We start from the raw sequence: 24,424 nt of genomic DNA, 5'->3' as shown, positions 1-24,424 counted from the left end.
CAGTTTCCCACACAAGCAGAGCCATTCAGGCTGCAGCTGTTTATATTTCTTAAGTCGACTCCATCCTCTCATGTCCTCTACTTTCCTTATTTCTTTTTGGGTCTCCACCACCATGTAGGGCTCCATGAAACTCTGGCTCTGCTGACCTCCCAGTTACGTCCTGATGCCAATCACAAAGAAGACATGGTGTTCCTTAAGGACGTCTTCAGTGAAAGAAGCCTGGGATACCTGATGAAGGTGAGACAAAAATGGTCAAACATGCATACTTTAATTACATCAAGGATGTTATAATGAGTTCCATTATACTTTATATTCTATCAATTAATTTGTCACAATGTTGAGGGGAAAATCTTGGAGGGAGTTTTCACCTGTCCTTCCCTATATTTACCAGCAAAAACTTTACTTAGATACATACATGGAATTATGGATGATAAGCACTAAAGTAGTTTACAAGCGCACATCATCTGAGTCAGGATCAGATTGGACTAGTTAACTGTAACTTCACTATCCTGTCCTTCAGCTCCTGTCATAAATGTACCTACAAATTTCTTGTACATAATGTTTGCTTGTATTTGTTGATCACAACCCAGAAAAAAAAAAGCCAACATCGTAGTTGCATATTGTCATCTGGAAATGGGTAAAATATGTGTAGCCGGGTGGTAAATCTGTTAAATATGTTAAATGATTTTCCACTTAAATTTAGTATAGTTTAACTGTTAATATATGTAATTGTTACACTGTCAAGCCATGTAAAATGTCATTTGATGTAGTTAAATTGTGAAGCAGATTGTGAGTGTATTTTTATAGTTTTGGTTGTCATTGCATGTTTTGACCAGTAAGTGGCAGTGTTGCGGACTTTTATTGTAACTCCGTGCAAGTTATCCAAGTGCATCTTGGGTATTCTTTCTTTTTTTTCTTGTGTGGAGCACCTGAAGATTGCGGTGTGACGGTGCTCTGACTCCGCAGTAAGTAAGGACGCTACTGGAGTTGATGTTCGGTGATTTTCGGCGCGAGCCGTCGACCACTGTTCGCCATTGCAGGCATGACAAGGTAACTGACAGAGTGAGAAGTTGCGCGATCTTCAGGAAGTTCCACATGTCTTTGTTAAACCCTGTTTAACATACATAGTCCACTGCCGTATTTTGCACCGTATGTTGTATTTTGTATTTATTTTCCTTTTAAAATCTTTTCTGTTAAACTTGCCACATCTGTGAACATTTATGAGCCGTTTGCTCGAAAGACACAGGAATTTATGCACTCAGTAAAACGATCTGCATTCGAAGGTTCAAACAATAAAATTAAAGCTACAAGAACCCCGGAAGTAATTGTGTCCTGTGTGGTATCTAATTCCACGGGCTACATATGTAACTGAGCCACTGATCTACAATATTAGTGAACTGAACACACAAATTAATTCTACAGGTAACTCACTGCATACAAATATAATTTTTCATGTACAGTGGATGTAAGAGGTCTACACACCCCTGTAAAATTGGCAGGTTGTTGCGATGTAAAAAAAAAAGAAACCAAGATAAATCATGTCAGACTTTTTTCCATCTTTAATGTGAAATTGCAACCCATGAAATCCAAATGTAAAAAAAAGTGAAATCTTTTGGGGGAAAAAATACTATATAACCTGGTTGCATACGTGTGCGTACCCCTAAACTAATACTTTGTTGAAGCACCTTTTGCTTTTATTACAGTAGTCAGTCTTTTCTGGGTAAGAGTCCCTCAGCTTGGCACATCTTGGCTTGGCCATATTTTCCCACTCTTCCTTACACAAACATTGTGGATCCATCAGATTGTGAGGGCATCTGCTGTGCACAGCCCTCTTCCGGTCACCCCACACATTGTCAACAGGATTCAGGTCTGGGCTCTGGCTGGGTCATTCCAAAACAATCTTCTTTTGGTGCAGTCATTCCTTTGTTGATTTGGATGTATGCTTTGAGTCATTGTCATGCTGAAATTCCTCTTCATCTTCAGCTTTCCAGCAGACACATGAAGGTTTCATGCCAAACCCGACTGGTTCTTGGAACTATTCATAATTCCCCCCACCTTGAGTAAAGCCCCAGTTCTGGCTTAGGTAAAGCAGCCCCAAAGCGTGATGCTGCCACTACCAGGGTTTTTTCTTCTTCTAAGAGTTGACACTGTCTGGGGCAAAGCCCAGACCATCTGGGCCTGAGATTCTTTTGGGTGGTCTCTGCTGTTTTGCCTGGAACAGTACTGCCTAAATGTCATTTAATTTTACTGCATTGTATGACTACTGCAAACATTACATTTAATTTGAAAGGAATGTTTAATAGCAATGCTAAGACAATTGCTCCAGACAAAATGGACATCTGCAGAGTAGCTGAGATTTCTTAAACTTATGGCACCAGTGTTTAATTGCTACTTTACTTTTTTATTCTGTTTTTACATTTTAATTTGACTGCTGTAATGTTTCGCACTTTTTGCTGGACGTACAAATAAAATAAACCAGTACCCTGATAACAGTAGACTGAATTGAAACATTCAGGGAATATCACGTGTTTTGACTATCTTGTAGAGCCGAAGGAACGGAGACCGCCTGGTTGGGGGACTTGCCTTTCGGCGCCTCGTACAGTGGCCGGATGATAAAGGCGGCTCGGGGAATGAAGCGGTGGTAGAATGTCACCATCCCGATGAACTCTCTGAGCGCACGAGCGGTTAGGGGGCGCGGAAAGGCCGCCACCGCTTCCACCTTTGAGGGCAGGGGGACCGCCCCGTCCCCAGTGATGCGGTGCCCGAGGAAATCAATGGCCGTCAGCCCGAACCGGCACTTCGCCGGGTTGACGATCAGCCCATGCTGGCTGAGGCGTGTGAAGAGGGCGTGAAGATGGGACAGGTGTTCTTCCTCGGAGGCGCTGGCGATGAGTATGTCGTCCAAATAGACGAAGATGAAAGGAAGGCCACGGAGCACTGAATCCATCAGCCGCTGAAAGGACTGGGCCGCGTTTTTGAGTCCAAATGTCATTCGTAGGAATTCAAATAGGCCGAATGGGGTAGTCACCGCTGTCTTGGGGATGTCCGAGGGGTGCACGGGAACTTGATGATAACCACGGACCAGGTCGACTTTTGAGAAGACGCGTTTGCCAGACAGGTTTGCAGAAAAGTCCTGGATATGCGGGACAGGATAGCGGTCGGGCATGGTGGCGTCATTTAGTCGGCGGTAGTCCCCGCATGGGCGCCAACCTCCATCAGGCTTAGCGACGATGTGGAGTGGGCACGCCCACGGGCTGTCAGAGCAACGGATGATCCCCATGCGTTCCAGGTGCTCGAACTCAGACTTGGCAATGGCGAGTTTGGCGGGGTCGAGACGCCTGGCTCTGGCGTAGACCGGGGGCCCCTTCGTAGCAATGTGATGCTCCACCCCATGCTTAGCGGTGGGTGCAGAGAAGGTAGGCTGGGTGAGGTCAGGGAACTCAGCGAGGAGGCGGTTGAACTTGTCTGCCTCTGAGAGAGAGTTGGCTAGACCTGCATAGGCCGCTTCCCCCCGCGTACATGCGAAGGAGGAGAAGGTTAAGGCGTCGACCAGACGGCTGTTCTGAATGTCCACTAGCAAACCGTAAGCGCACAAAAAATCAGCTCCGAGGAGGGGAAGCGTTACATTGGCCATGACGAACTCCCACGTGAAACGTTGTCCACCAAAACACAGTTCTACATGTGGGGTACTTGGGATTTAGTAGCCCCCCATCTATTTTTTATTTTATATACTTACCTTCATTGACCACTCACTAATAGTAAAGAGGAGAATTGTCTGCTGTGTTGTTGTGATAGCCGGTTCTCGCCACAGGAGGGCACTGCAGGTTAATTGCTTCTAGCCTGTGTGACGTAGTGCTGGCTCTCGCCGTGCACTCTGGGACATAGAGTCGTCAGATGAGTGTTGCTGTTCGTATAGTGAGCCATGCTCTGAAAACGTGTCCTCTGTAATGTCTATTTGACAGATGGAGTAAAACAACAAAAACACCAGCCCTTGTAAGTGTCATTCTTATCAAGTGTGCTACAAATATTGGTGCCGAAACCCGGGATCAGCGCCATTGCCACCATTGTCAGGAGAAGAAGTGGGGAGCGGAGTGAGAACACGTGACCAACAATGGAACTGGAGCTTGAGCAACTGCAAGACAGGCTGAGTGAGACCCTCCTGCAGTTAGGGCTGGACCAGTTAAAAGAGGTGTGTGTTATTGCTAAAGTCCCCACTGAAAACCAGACAAAGAGGCATGCGCTGATCAGACTTATTAGTGAAACTGTGGATGAAGCAATTGAGAAGGAGGATGAAGAGGTAGCACGTCAGTTTCTGTCCAGACTAGTGGACCTCTCTAGTGAAATGAAGCAGAGAGGGGCGGAGTCACATACTGGTGCAGGTGCAGACAGTACTAACAAGGATGCTGCTGAATTGGCAAGCTTACATGAACAATATCAGGCCTTACAGTCCAGCTTTACTGCATCCACAAAAGCGCTTGAGGAAGAGATATCACGCCTCAGTGAGAAACTAAGTCTTAAAGAACCCAGTAGACCTAGTCAACCTTCAAACCCAATCCCGTCAGTAATCCAACCCCCTGAAGTGACCATACGCAGAGACTTTAAGATAAATGGCCAAATAGGAGAACGGGGGCAGATAGACAAGTTGTCTTATATAAATCTTACGCATCAGATTGATATGGGGGTGAGAAAAGGCCACAGCGAGTTGGAGATAATAGAGGCTGTAATCCGAGCCATCAGCCCTGGGCTGACTCTCCGTGACTTGTTAGAGATCAAAACCGAACTCACCCTCCCTCAGCTGAGGACCATTCTGAACGGCCATTTCAAAGAGGATAGCTCTGTGGACCTATATCACCGACTAATCAACATCACACAGGACAGTCAGGAGTCACCACAGAACTTCCTGTTCCGAGCCATAGCATGTAAAGAGAGACTCTTAGCAGCAGCGAGAGAGCCTGGCTCTGATGAACAATACAGCCCTGAACTGATACAGAAGAAGTTCCTAAGAGCTGTGGGAACTGGGCTAGTGAGTGACCAGGTAAAATATCAGCTCAAGAGCTATCTCGATGATCAAGCAACTACTGATGATGTTCTCATTGTTAAGATGATAGAGGCCGCAAGTTTCGAGTCAGAGAGACAGCGGAAATTCAAGAAGAGCTCCCACAGTAAGGAAACCAGAGTGCGGGAAGTGCGAGCTGAGGCACATCAGTATCGAGGAGCGGAAGCTGCAGTGGTCGGGGGTCAGGAGTCGTCGCCATCAACATCCGCGAGTGTGAATGCCCTTAAGACACAGGCAGGGAACCAAAAGGAGTCTGCGTTCTACGAGATAATCCAACAGCTGAAAGGAGAAATGGAACAGATGAGAAAAGCCATGAACCACTCCTCTGGCCAAAGACCTTCTCGTCAGCAGCAGCCTGTGAGGAAGCGCGGATGCAAAGCCTGTCAAGACAGTGAAAGGGGCGACCAGTGCAACCACTGTTTCAAATGCGGACAGAGTGGCCATCTTTCAAGAGGGTGTAGAGCTCAGAGGCCTGAAAAATCGGAGCAGGTAGACACGTCTAGCTGTACTGTCACCAGCAAGCTCATCGACGACAGTATTCAACTACTAGAAGCCAGAGTGTCTGCCCGACAGCGAGACGAGGCAGGGCGGGAACAGCAAGCACCCACAGTGAGTCATATCTCCTCAAAACGCCAGTCACAGCTGCTGAACCTAATTGGAAAGAAATACATGATAAACTGTTACATTGATGGTGTAGCCACACAGGCATTGTGGGATACCGGGTCGCAGGTCTGCCTAATCAGTGAAGAATGGAGGAGAAAACATCTCCCACACACCAAGGTGAGAAGCACAGAAGAGATCCTTGGCCCTGGCACCCTGACTGGTAAAGCAGCAAACCAGACAACCATTCCTTTCTCTGGATGGGTGGAAGTGACTGTCCAGTTAGCACCGAATAGCACCACTCAGACTCCACCAATGGAACTCACTGTGCCAATACTAGTAACCACACACCAGGGCACCGCAGAAGAACCGATCATCGGTTACAATGTAATTGAACACCTGTTAGAGTCTGGAGCTGGACAGCCATCAGGTGTAATCACAAAGGCACTAAGCATTGCGTTCGCGGTTGACTACAAGAAGGCTGAAGTCCTCGTGAAGCTGATAAACAGCCAAGATGATATGGAAGGTGAGGGGATGGTTAAAGTGGGCCGAGAAAGCATGACTATTCCGGCGGGCCAGACAAAGATTGTTAAGTGTGGTGTTAGAGCAGGGCCCCTCCAAGCAGACCAGAACGTCCTCTTTGAGCCTAATGTGAACCCAAAGTGGCCAGAGGGCCTGAAGGTGGATGAAAACATTGTATGTTTACAGAAGGGAACCTGGTCACGCATCGCTGTCCCAGTGACTAACGTCACAGCTCATGACATCACACTGCCGCCACGGACTCCCCTGGGGCAGACCCAAAGAACTAGAGCCATCTACCCTGCCGCCGTGAAGCCGTTGGATGTGGATGGGACTAGTACAGTGAACCCAGTCATCCCAGGGACCTCCACAACAGGTACAGAACGAAGACCTGTGATTAGAGACACAACAAAGCTGAAAGGGCCAGGTGATGTCAAGACGGAACACCAGGAGGAAGATCTATGGGACCCGCCTGTCCCTCTGAACCACCTGACACCTGAACAACAACTGCAGGTGAGAGAGCTACTGCGGGAGGAGAGTAGTGTGTTCGCACGCGATGACCATGATGTGGGGACTATTCCATCACTCCAGCTCAAGATCCGCCTGAGTGACACCACACCGGTGAAGCGGACATACACATCAGTCCCAAAGCCTCTTCATAAAGAAGTGAAGGAATACCTCGAGGATTTACTGAACAGAGGCTGGATAACTAAGTCAAAATCACCCTACTCAAGCCCAATCGTGTGTGTGCGGAAAAAGGATGGGAGCCTCCGCCTCTGCTGTGACTACCGTGAGTTGAACAAGAGGTCCATCCCAGACCGCCATCCAATACCACGCATCCAGGATATGCTCGACAGCCTGAAGGGGAGTGCCTGGTTTTCTGTCTTGGATCAGGGGAAGGCATATCACCAGGGGTTTCTTGAGGAGTCCAGCCGTCCACTGACTGCATTCATCACCCCGTGGGGATTATATGAATGGGTGAGAATTCCCTTCGGACTGTCCTCAGCACCAGCAGAGTTCCAGAGGTCCATGGAGGAATGTTTGATTGGGCTGAGGGACAACATTTGTCAGCCGTATTTAGATGACAACCTGGTCCACTCAACCACATTCGACGAACACCTCCAGCACCTGAGAAGAGTACTGCACCGCTACAGAAGCCATGGAATCAAGCTGACGGCAAGAAAATGTGAACTCTTCAAAAACCAAGTAAGGTTCCTGGGAAGGCTTGTGACCAAGGATGGATACACAATGGACCCCGCTGATGTGGCCCCGGTCCAGGCACTGAAGGAGAGAGAACCTACGACCATCGGAGAGCTCAGGAAGATGCTGGGATTCATCTCGTATTACCGGCCCTACATACCTAACTTCTCCCGAATCGCAAGGCCTCTCTATGACCTCCTCACCCCAGAGAAGACAGCAGCGGGGAAGCTCAAACAAAAGAGAAAGGACAAGGGGAGGAAGGGCTCCCGAGACCATCTGCCCTCCTCTCACCCAGTTAAGTGGACAGCTGAACACCAACAGGTCCTCTGTCAGTTGATTGAATTCCTCATCCAGCCACCAGTGTTGGGCTACCCAGACTTTGAACAGCCCTTTATCCTTCACTGCGACGCGTCACGAGAGGGCCTCGGGGCAGTATTGTATCAAAGACAGTCACAGGGTGGGCTGGCAGTCATCGCGTATGGGTCTAGGACACTGACAACTCCTGAGAAGAACTACCATCTCCACTCAGGGAAGTTGGAGTTCCTCGCGATGAAATGGGCCATATGTGAGAGATTTAGAGATTACCTCTACCACGCTCCATCATTCACTGTCTACACAGACAATAATCCCCTCACCTATGTGCTCACGACAGCCAAACTGAATGCGACCACCCACAGGTGGGTAGCAGAGTTAGCCGATTTCCAGTTCTCTATCAAGTACCGGCCTGGACGAGCCAATGGGGACGCAGATGGCCTCTCACGCATGCCGATGGAGCAGTACATGCAGACCTGTTCACAAGAAGTACACCCCGAGGTCATGAACAGTGTGACCCAGGCGCTGTCAGTACAGCTGGAGAGAGCTGAGCCTTGGATGTGTCCGGTAACCATAGCCACAGCACTAGCCGAGTTTGAGAAGGAACATACATCACCTGTGGCAGAGATACCCAGTCAGACGGTGAGAGACGCCCAGAGGGAGGATGCTGTCATTGGAGAGGTGCTGAAGTACATAACCTCCAATCAGTGGCCTCGGGGAAAAACACAGTGTGCGAGCAGGGGTGTTGCGACACTCATGAGAGAGAAGCATCGGCTGTGCCTTGATGATGATGGCATCCTGCGCCGGAAAACAGCTACCCGAACTCAGCTAGTCCTGCCGAAAAAGTTCCATGAGCTGGTATATAAAGAACTGCACAGAGACCTGGGCCATCTAGGCGTGGAGAGGGTGTTGCACCTGTTGAGGGACCGTTTCTATTGGCCTCACATGCAGAAAGATGTGGAACATTACATCACACAGGTGTGTAGCTGCCTGAAGACCAAGCGCCCCAACAAACCAACCAGAGCCCCTCTCACCAACATCGTGACCACACACCCATTTGAGATGGTCTCCATTGACTTCTTACACTTAGAGAAGTGTAAGGGAGGGTACGAGTATATACTGGTGGTTATGGACCACTTTACCCGTTTTGTTCAAGCCTATGCATGCAGAAACAAAGCTGCCAAGACCGCCGCAGAGAAGGTATTCGGGGACTTTGTGCTGAGATTTGGTTTCCCGGCGACGCTGCACCATGACCAAGGGAAGGAGTTTGACAATAAGCTCTTCGCCAAGCTGCAGGAGTACAGTGGAGTCAGGGGTTCTCACACAACACCGTATCACCCGCAAGGAAATGGTCAGGTCGAGCGTTTCCACAGAACGGTTCTGGCGATGCTGAGAAACCTGCCAGCGGTTGCGAAAACGGATTGGAAAGCGTCACTCCCAAAGGTGATACATGCATACAACTGCACCCGAAATGAAGCGACCGGATTTGCACCTTACTATCTGTTGTTCGGCAGAAATCCAAGACTTCCCATTGACCTGATGTTTGGCCTTAGAGCAAAGGACCAGGCACTATCCCCTCAAGAATATGCAGAGAAGTGGAAGGCCCGCATGAATGACGCCTATCGCCTAGCATCAGAGACAGCACGGAAGGAGGGGGCCAGAAACAAAACACTATACGACAAAAAGGCCCACGGGACAGAGCTGTATCCCGGATGCAGGGTTCTCATCCGCAACCTGAACGAGAAAGGAGGACCGGGGAAATTAAGACCATTCTGGGAGGACCAGGTGCATGTAGTAACACAGAGGAAGCACGCCGACAGCCCTGTGTATGAGCTGAAGCCGGAGAATGGAAAAGGACGAACCAGAATCATGCATAGGAACCTTCTTCTGCCATGCGACTTCCTGCCGGTGGAACCAAGAGAAGAGGACTTACCTGTGAAACCTAGACGGGAGAGAAAGAAGACAGACAGACAAATGCAGTGGAACCAGGAACAGGACAGTGACTCAGATGATGAGGATAACTGGAGATGCATCGTGGGACGACCAACAGTCAGAGCCAGTGAGCGGATCCAGAGTCAGCTGAGCCCAGATGCCTTGGAGTTCTATCCGGAGGAAAGAGACGGTCAAGATGAAGAGGATTTTGCGGAGCAGCCTGCAACAATAGAGGACAATGGGACAGTGTCAGAGAATGGCGAGACATCTGGAGCTGAAGAAGAGGATGAGCCCGATGACGACAAGAGCCTGGAAGATGCCTTGCAGCCTCCACCAGAAGATGCCTTGCAGCCTCCTCCAGGGGAAGCTGTGCAGCCTGCCAGAGAAAAAGCATATCCTTTGAGAAATAGAAAACCTACACCAGTGTTTACTTATCACAGACTAGGGCAGCCTAGTGTGTCTGGTAGATAAGCAAATCAGACAACTCAGTATAAATAAATAAATGAAAAAAAAAACAAAAAAAACAAAAAAACAAAAAAAACAAAAAAACAAAAAAACTTTTGACATGTTACAATTGTTATAGCTATGTGATTTTAGTTGTCCTGTGATCACCAGACACAGAGTTACTGTAGCATTGGGGTTTTAGAACACACCTGTTACCACCAGGGATATTACTATTACAAAGTTATTTGCTTTTAGTCAGATACTATAGCTCCCCGGCCTCAAGACGGACGAAGCAGTGGATTCAAGTGCACATTATTTACTGCAAACATATACCATTAATAGGAGATGTGTGTTATATGTTATGACTGATTACAGTACAGTATCCAGATTGACTCCTGCTTAGTAATAACCTATCTTTTCAATGAAAAGTTATGCAATGTGGACTGGTAGATTTGTTATGTCGGGACGCCATTATCTTTTTGAGGGGAGAGTGTGGGGTACTTGGGATTTAGTAGCCCCCCATCTATTTTTTATTTTATATACTTACCTTCATTGACCACTCACTAATAGTAAAGAGGAGAATTGTCTGCTGTGTTGTTGTGATAGCCGGTTCTCGCCACAGGAGGGCACTGCAGGTTAATTGCTTCTAGCCTGTGTGACGTAGTGCTGGCTCTCGCCGTGCACTCTGGGACATAGAGTCGTCAGATGAGTGTTGCCGTTCGTATAGTGAGCCATGCTCTGAAAACGTGTCCTCTGTAATGTCTATTTGACAGATGGAGTAAAACAACAAAAACACCAGCCCTTGTAAGTGTCATTCTTATCAAGTGTGCTACATACAGACCGCACGCCGTAGGTGTGGATAGGGCTGCCGTCAGCCGTCGCCAACTGGGGGCCCCGGTCCCCGCCCATGATGTCGACGTCAGTAGCAGGGAGCACGCTTCTCTGTGCGCCCGTGTCACAGAGAAATCGCCTGCTCGTATCGCCAACACTCATGGCCACTACTGAGCGTTGGCCCTCTCGTTTCCCGTCGGCCTGTAGTTGCAGGGGGAACGGCACCGTTTAGCTTTCGCACCAAATCGAGCGTGGTACATACAGAGTCCAGAGGGCTTGTAGCAGTCTGATGCTGTGGCGCCACTGTCGGGCCACGCCCGCGATGTCGGCGGGGGGCCAGTGAAGGTAGGAGCCAGCACCCCGGCATGGGAGGAACGTTGTGTAGCGACGAAGAATCGGTCAGCCTCCTTTGCCAGCTCACGGGGATCAGTGATGGTGGAGTTAGCGAGCGCAGTCTGGACGTGGGGCGGCATGTTGCGCAGAAACAGCTCCTTAAACAGGAAACATGGCTTTTCTTGACCCAGTAGATTTAACATCCTGCTCATTAGCTCCGATGGTTTGCCATCTCCCAAGCCCTGAATTGCGAAGAGGCGACGTGCTCTCTCCGTTGTTGACAGTTCAAAAGTTTCAAGGAGGAGATTTTTAAGTGCGGCGTATTGACCATCGGCCGGTGGGTTGGTTATGAAACCGCTTATCCTGGAAGCCGTAGCGCACCCCAGCGCTGCCGCTATGTAGTAGTACCTGGTCTCGTCTGCTGTTATGTCTCTGAGCGCGAACTGTGCCTCAGCCTGCTCGAACCATGTAGCCGCGGAAGACTCCCAAAACACCGGCAGTTTAATTGCAACGGCGTTCGGTCACCAGTGTAGAGCCGAAGGAACGGAGAAGACCGTAGGTTCACACTTTAGCCGTGTAGGCAACTTTCTTTAATCAACGGTAAATCAGAGAGACAACAAAACCACAGCTCGACTGAGCGGAGGCGGCAAGAATAACCAGAAAACTGGCCGAACAACCATAACTTAACCCTGCGTTAACCTGCCAGGGCAACCCTGACTTAACCCTTAGTTCCTGGGGTGAATTCTATCCCCAATACGTGTCCACCACAATCTCACGTTTCTCCAAATTGTGTTACCAACTCCCGAAGTATTCTATATCCTCTGATGTCATCTATGCCTATATGGCAAAAAAAAAAATCATGTATTACCTTAAACATTTCTCATTACGTTTTTCATATTCACATAAATTGTGCTCTCAGGGATATTTCCAATATAGCATGCATATCCTTTGGCTCACTTTGGGAAGTCTGCATTATACAATGAGTGCATACACTGCCATCTAGTGGGTGGACAATACAGGCTATTTAAAGCTAGAATACGGGACTTATATGAATGAGAGTCTGTGACATTCAAGCCCTTGCCAAATGAGTTCACACAGTGATGATTAAGTCTATGACCGCCAGGTTGATCTGTGGTGACATTCCTGCGCTGGAGTTGGGATTGCCGGTTCCGGAAGATGGCGAACCGGGCAAGCAGCCGTTTCTAAGCTCTCGCTAAATTGCCCCTAAATTTACACGAGAACTTCAAGTTTTGCCAGTCAAATGAGATAAAAACCTTAAACTGAACATTTGAGCGAATAATTGGACTACCTCAAAGTACAATGTTGAATCTGAAAGTTGTTCGATCTACCAAGCCGTGCCAGACAGAAGCTAACGCTAAGCTAAGTGTGTTAGATTCACAGACGGAAGTCACCGACTTCTCTGTACTAAACTTGAAGTACGTAATAAAATAACAGGAGCGAAGCGGACTTTCATTGTGCTGTGATCCGACTTTATTCCAGAGAGAGAGAGTGCAGAATAAGACAACCCGGAAACAGTGATGCCCCATATATACGTGCATGGATAAGTAGACGCGTTGGTCCTTGACTAACGGGTCGGACCCTTTAGTCGACTGGTTAACGTCGTCGCTTGCGGAGTGGGAGACATGTGTTTGCGTCCCGGCTGTGGCGGTCCCCGGGCTGCCCCCCTGAATTCGCTACATTGGTGTCAGAAGTGGGATAGTGAGACCGTGAGGTCATCGGAGGCGCGTGCGCCCAGAGGCGTGAGGGAGCTGATATGCTTAAGCGCGGGGACGCGCTTCCCAAAGGAGAGGGGTAGTGTAACGTGCATGGATAAGTCGACACGTTGGTCCTTGACGAGCGGGTCGGACCCTTTAGTCGACTGGTTAACGTTGTCACTTTCGGAGTGGGAGACACGGGTTCGCGTCCCGGCTGTGGCGATATCCGGACTACAATATAAACACTGGCGCCCTCTAACCACACCCTAGGGAAGTGTCCAGAGCAGACAAACACAAAATACATCACATCTCTTTCCCACTTATTTAGGTCGGAGTCCCCCGAAAAACATGGATGCCTATTTATATCTCCTGAATACCACCCGAGTATTGCTGCAGAACAGCACGGAATACTTTAAAACAGATAACACAACTCAAAACATCCTACTATCACTTGCATTAAAGAAAAAAACATAAAAAACAGGAATTGCACATGTTACACAACCTGGGTGAGCGGCGGTAAACTGCCCAACTCAATAACTAACCTAGTGTGGCGAGTGCCCCTTTAACCCGAAGTCCATTACAGACTGAGGCGGTCTGGGGTTGTTCTTTCCCGTGTAGGGTATCTCCTGACAGTCTCTGAGGCAACAGTCTCTGGGAGAGCATCAGCCTAGAGCCCTAGAAAGCGAGAGTTACGTCAACTCCGTAGACGTCAATGGGCCAATTATTTAACAGCAATGGCGGATCATGGAAGCCCCGGATAGTTCCAAACAGTGCGCATAGAATATGTGTCACGTTGGAATATATCTATATCTATATATAAATGTAAAAATCTGAAAATATTGGTTAGTAGTTACCAGAAATCGCGGCTAAGCAGTTCATTTAAATGACCCGCCAAGCTTCGTTTGGAACTATTCGGCGGCTACATGAACCACGTGACCCTCTCGCGTCCTGACCCCTCATTGACGTAACTCTCTCTTTCTAGGGCTCTGCATCAGCCTAAACCGATACTTCTGTTGGCCCCGAGTTTACTGGCTCCATTTGTGGGACTGAGTGACTTTGTGGGGAGGAATTCTACCTACCCGCTGGGGGAATTGGCACTGGATCTTTCGTGGGGGCTTTAGCTGTTTGCTCCAATGAGGCGGGTTGCTGTGGCTCTCCAGGCGTGAACATTTCCGGGTCGCAGGCCCTCATTTGATCTGTGTGGCATTTCCAGTGTAGCCCTGATCCCACATCTACCATGTAGGACACTGGCCCCACCTGAGACACCACCGCACCTGGAATCCACTTCTCCTCCCCCCGTCTATAATCACGCACCAGAACAGAGTCCCCAGGTGGGAAGTCTTTGTCTTTGGCGAATGGGGCCCTGCGACCCTCCTGGCCTGTCTGTGCCTGACCCACCACGGCCACCCCACTTGGCTTGAGGAGGTCAACGCGGGAGCAGAGACGACGGCGAAGGAAGAGCTTGACCAGAGACTCATTCGTTGTGGTATGGGGAGCATTTCTATAGCTGAGCAGGGATGAATCCAGTCGATGTCGCATCGTGGTCTGCCCCCTGGAAGCATTCAATGACCACTAAAGTGTCTGCACAAAACGTTCCGCCAATCCGTTTGTGGCTGGGTGAAAGGGTGCAGAGAGCACGTGTTTCACCCCATTCGCTTTGAGAAAATCTGCAAAATAACTCGAGGTGAACTGCGGATCATTGTCGCTGACCAAAACCTCAAGGCAGGCCACGACGGCTGAACAATCCCCTTAAAGACTGAACAGTCTTTGAGCTTGTGGTAGAATCCATCAGTTCCACTTCCGGCCACTTCAAGTGAGCATCAGCCACCACTAGCAACATATGCCCCTCCACTGGCCCAGCAAAATCCACATGTACCCTCTGCCATGGCACGCCCGGCCACAGCCACGAGTGCAGCGGGGAGAGGGCGGGAAACTTCTGGTTGTGCTGGAACGAATGACACACTTTGGCCTGCTGTTCAATCTGAGCGTCAATCCCCGGCCACCAGAAGTAGCTGCGATCAGCGGCTTTCATTTTAACCACTCCCAGGTGCCCCGCATGCAGCTCTTTCAGCAGTTGTGGTCTCATCTTTGGGGATACAATAACCCGGTTGCCCCACAGAAGGCACCCTAGAATCACGGTGAGCTTCTCTCTCCTTGAGCAATAGGGCATCAGTGTATCGTCCCATTCCTTGACTACTGGAAACTGCCCTGACAAGACCATGTCCAACACGTGAGAACGCACAGGGTCATACCTTGTTTCTTTGTGAATATCTGTGCTGCACACAGGCAGGGAGTCCAGGTGGTGTAACAGCACGGTATCCACAGAACCTGGTTTGTCCTTGTGATCCACCTGCAATGGCAGGCGTGAGAGGCCATCCGCATTTCCATATTCAGCTGCACTCCTGTATTGGATAGTGTAGTTGTGAGCCACCAATACAAGGGCCCATCGCTGCAGTCTCGCAGCTGCCATAGACAGGATGGCTTTACTGGGGCTCAATATTGTCATCAGTGGCTGGTGGTCCGTGAGAAGGGTGAAATGGCGCCCATACAGATATGCAAAAAAATTGCGTACGCCCAATATGATCCCCAAGGCCTCCCATTCAATTTGAGCATAACTTTGCTCAGATTTGCTCAAGGTTCTGGAGGCGAATGTTATTGGCCTCTCTTGACCACCAGGCATCACATAAGAAATCACTGCGCCCACTCCGTACAGTGAGGCATCACATGCCAGTACGATTGGCAGTTGGGGGTCATAATGAGTTAACACTCTCTCAGAGAGGAGCTGTTCTTTCGTCGAGCAGAACACTTTTTCATACTCTGGGGACCACGCCCACTGTGCCCCTGCATGCAGTAGTTTGTGCAGGGGGCTGAGTGTTGTTGCCATGTTTGGGAGTTGGGACGAATCTGCCATAATAATCAGTCCTAGAAAGGAGCGAAGTTGGCTTACATTCGTTGGGGCAGGGGCCTCGGCAATAGCCCTGAGTTTTTCTGGGTATTTGTGGAGGACTGTGGCGTCGATGGTGTGTCCCAGATATTCCAGTGAGTTCCTGAAAAACTCACACTTTTTCTTCTGCACCTGGAGGCCAAAGTTCTCCAAGCGACTCAGCACTGTCTCCAAGTTTTTTAGATGACCAGTGTCATCCCGTCCAGACACTAAAATGTCGTCCAGAAAACAGTGCACATTGAGAAGCCCCTGAAGAACTTGGTCCATTACTCTTTGGAAGATCGACGGCACTGACATTATTCCAAATGGCAGCCAGTCGTAGTGGAACATTCCCTTATGTGTGTTGATGGTAAGGTAACTGCGAGAGCCCTCCTGAACTGGCACCTGCAGGTAAACATGGGAGAGATCCAATTTGCTGAAACGCTGCCCCCCCCCACTAGGGAAGCAAACAGATCTTCTATCTGGGGGATAGGATAATGTTCAGCACAAAGGGCAGGGTTGAGAGTTACCTTAAAATCTCCGCAGATGCGTACATCCCCCTTTTTTCATGATTGGCACAATGGGGGTGGTCCACTTACTGAACTGCACTGGGGAAATAACACCTAGTTTTTGCAGGCAGTCCAGTTCTGCTTCCACTTTGGGCCTAAGTGTATATGGGACCACGTGAGCCTGACAGAACTTCGGTTGATGTTCTGGCTTCACTGTCAGTACTACTTCACAGCCTTTCAGAGTTCCCAGATCATCTTTGAATACATGCGCATGTCGGTGTAGCGCGGCTTCCAACGTATCTCCTCACATGTGATGTATGGATCTGACAGTTTCTATTGCTCTCCAGTTCAGTCTCAATCTTCTCAGCCACTCCCGCCCGAAAAGGGGTGGCACATCACCTTTCATCACATATAGGGGGAGTCGTGCTCTTTGTTTATCTGCATCCTAACTTTCATGACCCCAACATTAGGGGTCACTTGACCTGAGTAGGCTTTCAGCAGGATGTGGGTGTGGCGCAGGGGAACGTGGCTGAATTTTGCTTTCTATAACTCTTCTGAAATAACAGAGGCCGCTGCACCAGTGTCTAGTTCCATCTCTGCTGTTAGTCCCTCTACTTTTGGCCTGACCCACATTACTGAATAGGCCGGATTGTCCTGCTGTATGACATTTTTCACTCACAGCTATATTTACCTTGTGCAGGGCTAATTCAGCGTCTGAGTCAGTATCAGTGTCACTTGGCTTGGCACTGGTGTCCAATTTATTTAACCGTCTCTTGGAACGATCTTTCCCTTTCTGCCCTTTTATTTTCCACATTGTGTTACCTGCCTTATTTCCCTGCTTGCTCTCTCTGCATGTGCACAAAATGTGGCCTTTCTTACTGCAGCGGTGGCAGAGCCGATCTTTGTAGAAACAGTCACTTTCGGTATGATTTGTCCTGCCACATAGAGTGCACCTCCCCCCCGGAGTGACTGGAAAAGACATGGCATTCACTTTCAAGGAGCCGCTGAGCTGCTGGGACTCCCTTGCCACCGTTTCCATAGAGACGGCGATTTCCACTGCTCTCTGGTAGGTGAGGGCAGGCTCCGTTCACAGCTTCTTCTGAATGGACTCGCTGTTGAGGCCACAAACAAACCTGTCCCTCAGAGCATCATGTAAATAAGCCCCAAACTCACAGTGCTGCGACATTTCTTTTTAGATCAGCAATATACTGTGCTATTGTTTCCCCCTCTGCTTGGTTCCTTTTGTGAAAGCAATATCTTTCGGCGATCACGATGGGCTTCGGGGAGAAATGGGCCGGCAATACAGCCACAGTCTGATCACATGTTTTCCCTCCTGGCTTGTCTGGGGTAATTAAGCTGCACAATAGTCCATAAATTGTCGGCCCAATCACACTTAAAAAAACTGACAGCTTCCTCTCCCCCTCAATCCCATTTGCCAGCACAAAATGCTCAAACCTCTCCACATACGTATGTTGACCACTGCTCCGCCGCCTCGTCAAAGGCATCAATATGCCCGATGATCCCTGCCATTTCTTCTTTGAAGTGTTACCGGCACTGCTAACAAGCAACTAACTGTTAACCTAGCCACGCTAACTTGCTAACGCGGATTCTTCGTTACCACAGCGTTGTAGGGAACGCCGTTGCCGTCATGTGCAGTCATACATTACGTGAGGCGGAACCCGGAAATCAGATAGTCAGACAATAGTTCATAGTACGGCTGGAGGCATTGAACCTGAGCTTCTCAATTAAAGTACACACGAGAACATCACATTGGCGACGAGGATAAAAGGACGACAAAACGACGATGAATGACACACTCTGCACGCAAGTAAAGAAAAAGTCTAAACCGAACAAAAAACGAAGTGCTAAGCTAACCAACGGACGACCATGAGACGAATGAGTGGCTAGCAAAAGACTAAATTCAACATGTCACTCGCAAACACCGTCACGTTGCCAGCTTTCGACACAGAAACGGATCCAAGCTCAGTAGGACCACGCTGGACCAAATGGGCACAGAGGTTTTGAAAATTATACTACTGCCATGAACATTACAGGCGATGCAAGGCAAAAAGCATTGCTGCTACACTTAGCAGGAGAGCGCGTGCATGGCATTTATGACACGCTGGCAGCAGAGGCAGACAAGTTTGCTGAGGTAAAGCAGAAGCTAGGAAAGTACTTCGCGCCTAAAAAGAATGCAATACCAAGTGTACATGTCTAGAAAGGCAGTGCAACAGCCAGGTGAACGTTTAGACACATCCTGTACAAGACTACGTATGCTAGCGAAGAATTGTGAGTTTGCGGACGTCGACAAGAAGATTAAAGTGCAACTGATTCAAAGCTGCTCTTCAACGAGGCTACGCCGTCGAGCGAGTCTTAGAAGCATACGAATACTTTGTTGGTGGACATGTCTGCTTTTACCATCCGTTATCGAAGGAAAACAAGTTTTGCTTCATCAAATCAAAGGTAAACCCTCGTAGTTTAATCGTCGGCTGAATCGTTTGTATTCAACAAAACTGAATTGTTTGTACGGTTATGAGATCGAGGCTGGAGTCAAATTATAAATTGTTGTCAAACTTGAGGAAGGCTAGATATTAACAACTCAAACTTTGGTTTGGTCTCTCACCGGCTCCAGGGCGTCCCTCTACCGGAGCCTGGTCCAGTTCAAAGGTGAGCCCTGCCTTGCTTTCCACTCATCTTGCTTTGCTTTCAGTTCTCTGTACTTCAGGTTGACAGCAGCCTTGTTGATGGAGTTCTCACGTGTTCTGGCTATGTGGCCGTTTTCCCCACATCTAAAACAGAATCAGGCTTTGGGCTGAGCCCTGGGTGTAAACTGGAGGGTCACCTGGTGAGCCTGGGCCTCGGCTGTAGGAGTGAGTGGCTGTAGGAGTGAGTGGATCCTGGCTGGGCTCAGGGGGTGCCATCTCACGTGTCTTCTCTCTTTTAGACTTCTTGCTATTGAGATGGCACAGACTGCACGTGTATCGAGGACTTAGCTTTGGAGGCCCCAAAATTGTGGTGCATGCGGTCTAGTTTAGTAGCCCTCTTATCTTCTTCTGTTCTCAGGTGTAATAAGAACTCAGCGAAGTTGATGAGTCGATCAGCTCATCAGCTTTCAGCTCTAGCTGAAACACAAGGTCACGGTCCCAGCAGCCACGCTTAAACTGTCTCATAAGGTGACGGTTGACCTCAGACGGTCTCACTCCCTTTCTTTTCACTGCAGTGTTCAGTAGTGTTTGTAATCTCTGGAGATAATTCGATAACCTCTCACTTGGGTCCTGGTTTGTGTTCAGGAACTTGGCAAATATCTCTTCGCCATCCTCTACAAGGCCATAAGCAGACTCCAACAACCTCATGTGATCTCTGGGGTGAGCAGAGCAGCCTAACTGCCGCACGACATCTGAGTCTGGGGGAAGCAGACTCTCTTAATATTTTATTTTGCTGTACTTCTACAGGGACATGGTCCTGGAACATTAACTCTACATGGAGCAGCCATGTTTCAAAGTCAGCTTCGCCTCTGGGCTTAAGTATTTTGCCAGAGAAAGAATGCAGCCATTTTGAATGGTTCTGAGAGGCATCACTTTTGATCACATGTTCGACGATAATATGCATAATTTCTGGTGGATTCAGCACCTCATCTAGCATGTTAAGTCTAATGGGAGCAATTCTGTCTTTCATTACAGGTTTGGGCTTTTTCTTTACGGGCCTCAGAGCCTTTGGGGGTGGAAGGGGCAAATCAAGTGTCTTTCTAGACCTACGAATAAGGGGTGTCATACTGTGGTCAGAGTCAGTGTCATTACTGCTGTCTGAGTCACTGGAGTCTGTCTGTGAATAGCCTGTATAAGTACAGTAATGCTGTCTACATGCATGTTACTGAGGTGTCGCTGATGTTCGGTATGCAAAAAGGTAAGTCAGGTGCAAGCTTAGCATTAACAGCACCAGACTCAAACCCTAAAATGGCAGTACAATAGCCCTCATTTTCTGTACTTGGCACTCTCACTATTTTAACTACAGCACCATACCTTTCAAGAGTTGCAGTGATTTCTTCATCTGTATCAATTTAGGTAATCCCTAACAGGGCAATGGACCATTCTGCTTTGATACCATACACATATTCAATATTCTTGTATTTCAATGAAATCAGTTTCACTTACCATAAACACCAAAAACATTTCACATAAAAGGCAATAATGGCTCTTAGTTACCAGTATATAGCATAACACTCAAAAATTGAAATTTCACTAGCTTGGTCATGCTCAAATCACTCCTGGCTGGCTCGCCACTAATGTAACTCATGTTATCAGGGCTTGTATCAGACCACTGTATTAATGTTAGTGTGCGCTGATAACCATTGGACCAGAAACATAACATAGGTTCGACTCAGGAAGTGAATGGCATGACCATAGGTTAAGTAGAAGAAGGTATTGAAATAATTTATTAAGAAAACTCCACAAGTTCAGAAGGGAAAAAAAAACAATAAACAAAATAATAAACAATTCCCCAAATCGTCAGTCAATGCGTAAAAACAGTCAGTCCATATGAAAACTCAGTTCAGTCCAATCCATTGCCGAGAGTAGGCTTGGTAGCTGATGGTATGATCTTCTTCAAAGGTATCGGGATCGCTGGCTTGCCATCTGGATTCACTCGACTCAGTATATAACGCGTGCGCGCACACACGCACGCACGCACACACGCACACACACACACAATCTGCATACAGTAGCATAAAATATACCATTAGTACTGTACAGTATCGTACTGTACAGTACTGTACAGTATCGTATTTCAACCATAAAACATTCAAACATTCATCGTATAGAGGAATTATTTGTTATCAAGCACTGGGGATGCGCATGCAGCGTAGCTGCAGAAAGACCGTTACCCGACCGTTGATTACCATCTCGGCCTGGTATGAAGATGGCTAGCGAACTTCCGATACGTTACAAAGGTTTGATTTTAGTTTTAAAATGTTTTATATGTTTAAAAATGTTTTCTGCCTACTACTACAGCTTGTCATCCAGTGATAAGACCAGTTGTGCTACGAAATTAACCTTGGTGAATGGGATATGTCATGGAGACCCATGTTTTAGGTGCAGGTCAGTTGATTAATGACGAGACAAAATTGCTCAGTCTTCAGTGGCCAAATATTCACAAATACCTGATCGACACACCAAGTCTTTAGTCCCAGGAGAACACGTCTCTGGATGCATACAACTATGTTATTAGATGGCATGTCATCATGTCATCAAATCATTTAATGCAGTAATAAATTGGCATTGCCTGTAGTTGTATCTTACATTAAAACAATTGAATGTTGAATTAATCTCAATAATATGTATATATATATATATATATATATATATATATATACACTACCGTTCAAAAGTTTGGGATCACCCAAACAATTTCGTGTTTTCCATGAAAAGTCACACTTATTCACCACCATATGTTGTGAAATGAATAGAAAATAGAGTCAAGACATTGACAAGGTTAGAAATAATGATTTGTATTTGAAATAAGATTTTTTTTACATCAAACTTTGCTTTCGTCAAAGAATCCTCCATTTGCAGCAATTACAGCATTGCAGACCTTTGGCATTCTAGCTGTTAATTTGTTGAGGTAATCTGGAGAAATTGCACCCCACGCTTCCAGAAGCAGCTCCCACAAGTTGGATTGGTTGGATGGGCACTTCTTTGAGCAGATTGAGTTTCTGGAGCATCACATTTGTGGGGTCAATTAAACGCTCAAAATGGCCAGAAAAAGAGAACTTTCATCTGAAACTCGACAGTCTGTTCTTGTTCTTAGAAATGAAGGCTATTCCATGCGAGAAATTGCTAAGAAATTGAAGATTTCCTACACCGGTGTGTACTACTCCCTTCAGAGGACAGCACAAACAGGCTCTAACAGGTACTATTTAATGAAGATGCCAGTTGGGGACCTGTGAGGCGTCTGTTTCTCAAACTAGAGACTCTAATGTACTTATCTTCTTGCTCAGTTGTGCAACGCGGCCTCCCACTTCTTTTTCTACTCTGGTTAGAGCCTGTTTGTGCTGTCCTCTGAAGGGAGTAGTAAACACCGGTGTAGGAAATCTTCAATTTCTTAGCAATTTCTCGCATGGAATAGCCTTCATTTCTAAGAACAAGAATAGACTGTCGAGTTTCAGATGAAAGTTCTCTTTTTCTGGCCATTTTGAGCGTTTAATTGACCCCACAAATGTGATGCTCCAGAAACTCAATCTGCTCAAAGAAGTGCCCATCCAACCAATCCAACTTGTGGGAGCTGCTTCTGGAAGCGTGGGGTGCAATTTCTCCAGATTACCTCAACAAATTAACAGCTAGAATGCCAAAGGTCTGCAATGCTGTAATTGCTGCAAATGGAGGATTCTTTGACGAAAGCAAAGTTTGATGTAAAAAAATCTTATTTCAAATACAAATCATTATTTCTAACCTTGTCAATGTCTTGACTCTATTTTCTATTCATTTCACAACATATGGTGGTGAATAAGTGTGACTTTTCATGGAAAACACAAAATTGTTTGGGTGATCCCAAACTTTTGAACGGTAGTGTATATATATATATATATATATATATATATATATTACAATGAGTGTGCATCTTGTAAAAAAAAAAAAACACATTACCTCATGTCACTGCTGCTGTACCTGCACATAGTGTGTGTGTGTGTCAGCACACAGGGCGTGTGTGACTTGTCAGTGCAGTAGCACTAGGATAGTAGTGCTTGTAGTTAGTGCATGCTACATGCTGCTTCTGCTTGCTACTTCCCGAAAGGGAATGGGACCGTTTAACACCCCGGACAAAGTCCTGTGGCGATCAGAAAGTGGTGACGGGGGCAGGACCGTGAAGTCTGGCCGCTCCTAGCCACAACCTGACACACAGGCATTGGGTGTCTGATTCAGTCGTTAAGCTCTTGGGCTGTGGCAGAAAGAGCTTTTCGGCAGCTGCACCCACGACTGAGCAGCTCTATTTAGGATCCACTCTGCTCACCCCAGTAGGGGAAGGGGCTGGAAAAGGTGCCCTAAACATAGCCTGCCTCGAAAACTCCTGTCTGGGCTACCGCACCCAGAGGGATCACCACTAAGCAGTCAGAAACATAAATGGAAGCAAACTTACATTGGAACCTGGAACGTGCGGACCCTCATGGACAATAAACACAGTGATCGACCCGAAAGGCGAACTGCCATCATTGCTAGGGAGCTAAGGAGATTCCAGATCAATATTGCAGCACTCTCCCAACTGGCTGATGAAGGGCAGCTAAAGGAGGAAAAAGGCGGATACACTTTCTTCTGGAAAGGAAAACCTGCTGATCAGCCAAGGATCCACGGCGTGGGTTTTGAAGAACAGCCTCATCAACCACCTCTCCGAACTCCCTGTGGGCATCAATGAACGCCTAATGTCCATACGCCTGATGCTTGCAGGCGGCCAAAAGGCCACTGTAGTCACCTATGCTCCAACACTTGATGCACAGGATGAAGTGAAGGAGGCCTTCTATGCTGACCTAGACAACATCTAAACTAAAGTCCCTAAGGAGGACAAGCTAATCCTGCTTGGAGATTTCAATGCCAGGGTGGGATGAAGCCACAATCTACGGAGAGTCACAATGGGGAAGGAAGGAGTTGGCAACACGAACTCCAACGGCATATTACTGCTATCAAAGTGCTCAGAACACAGCCTGGTCATCACCAACACACTTTTCCGCCAAAAGAATAAACTCAAAACATGCTGGCTGCATCCTCGCTGCAAGCTCTGGTACCTCACCGATTACATAGTCGTCCGTGCCAAAGACTGCCATGATGTGCTCAACACCAGAGCGATGACCAGTGCAGATGACTGCTGGACAGACCACCACATCATCCTCTCCATTATGTCTATCAGTCTCACGCGGAAAAGAAGGGTGCAAAAAAGGCAGTGCCGGCCAAAGCTCAACATCGAACAGCTGGGTAATACCACCTTTTGAGAACAACTCCAGGCCACACTCACTGCTGCTCTGCAATACCCAGAAGATATTGATACACACTGGGACCTATTTAAGTCT

The 24,424-nt window shown here is 47.7% G+C and overlaps 1 protein-coding gene across 1 annotated transcript in view; it reads left to right on the top strand.

Moving 5' to 3' along the window:
• The window catches only part of mpp3a (MAGUK p55 scaffold protein 3a), an 87,529-nt gene that overhangs the window by 81 nt on the left and 63,024 nt on the right, over nt 1-24,424 (top strand). Inside the window, exon 2 of the mRNA XM_056288112.1 lies at nt 119-237. Within this exon, the coding sequence (XP_056144087.1) occupies nt 119-237 (119 nt within the window). The remainder of the gene's footprint in view (nt 1-118; nt 238-24,424) is intronic.

Source organism: Lampris incognitus, chromosome 10 (assembly GCF_029633865.1).
Source record: "Lampris incognitus isolate fLamInc1 chromosome 10, fLamInc1.hap2, whole genome shotgun sequence".
In the NCBI taxonomy this organism is placed as follows: Eukaryota; Metazoa; Chordata; class Actinopteri; order Lampriformes; family Lampridae; genus Lampris; species Lampris incognitus.
This window is presented reverse-complemented; position numbering and strand designations above follow the sequence as displayed.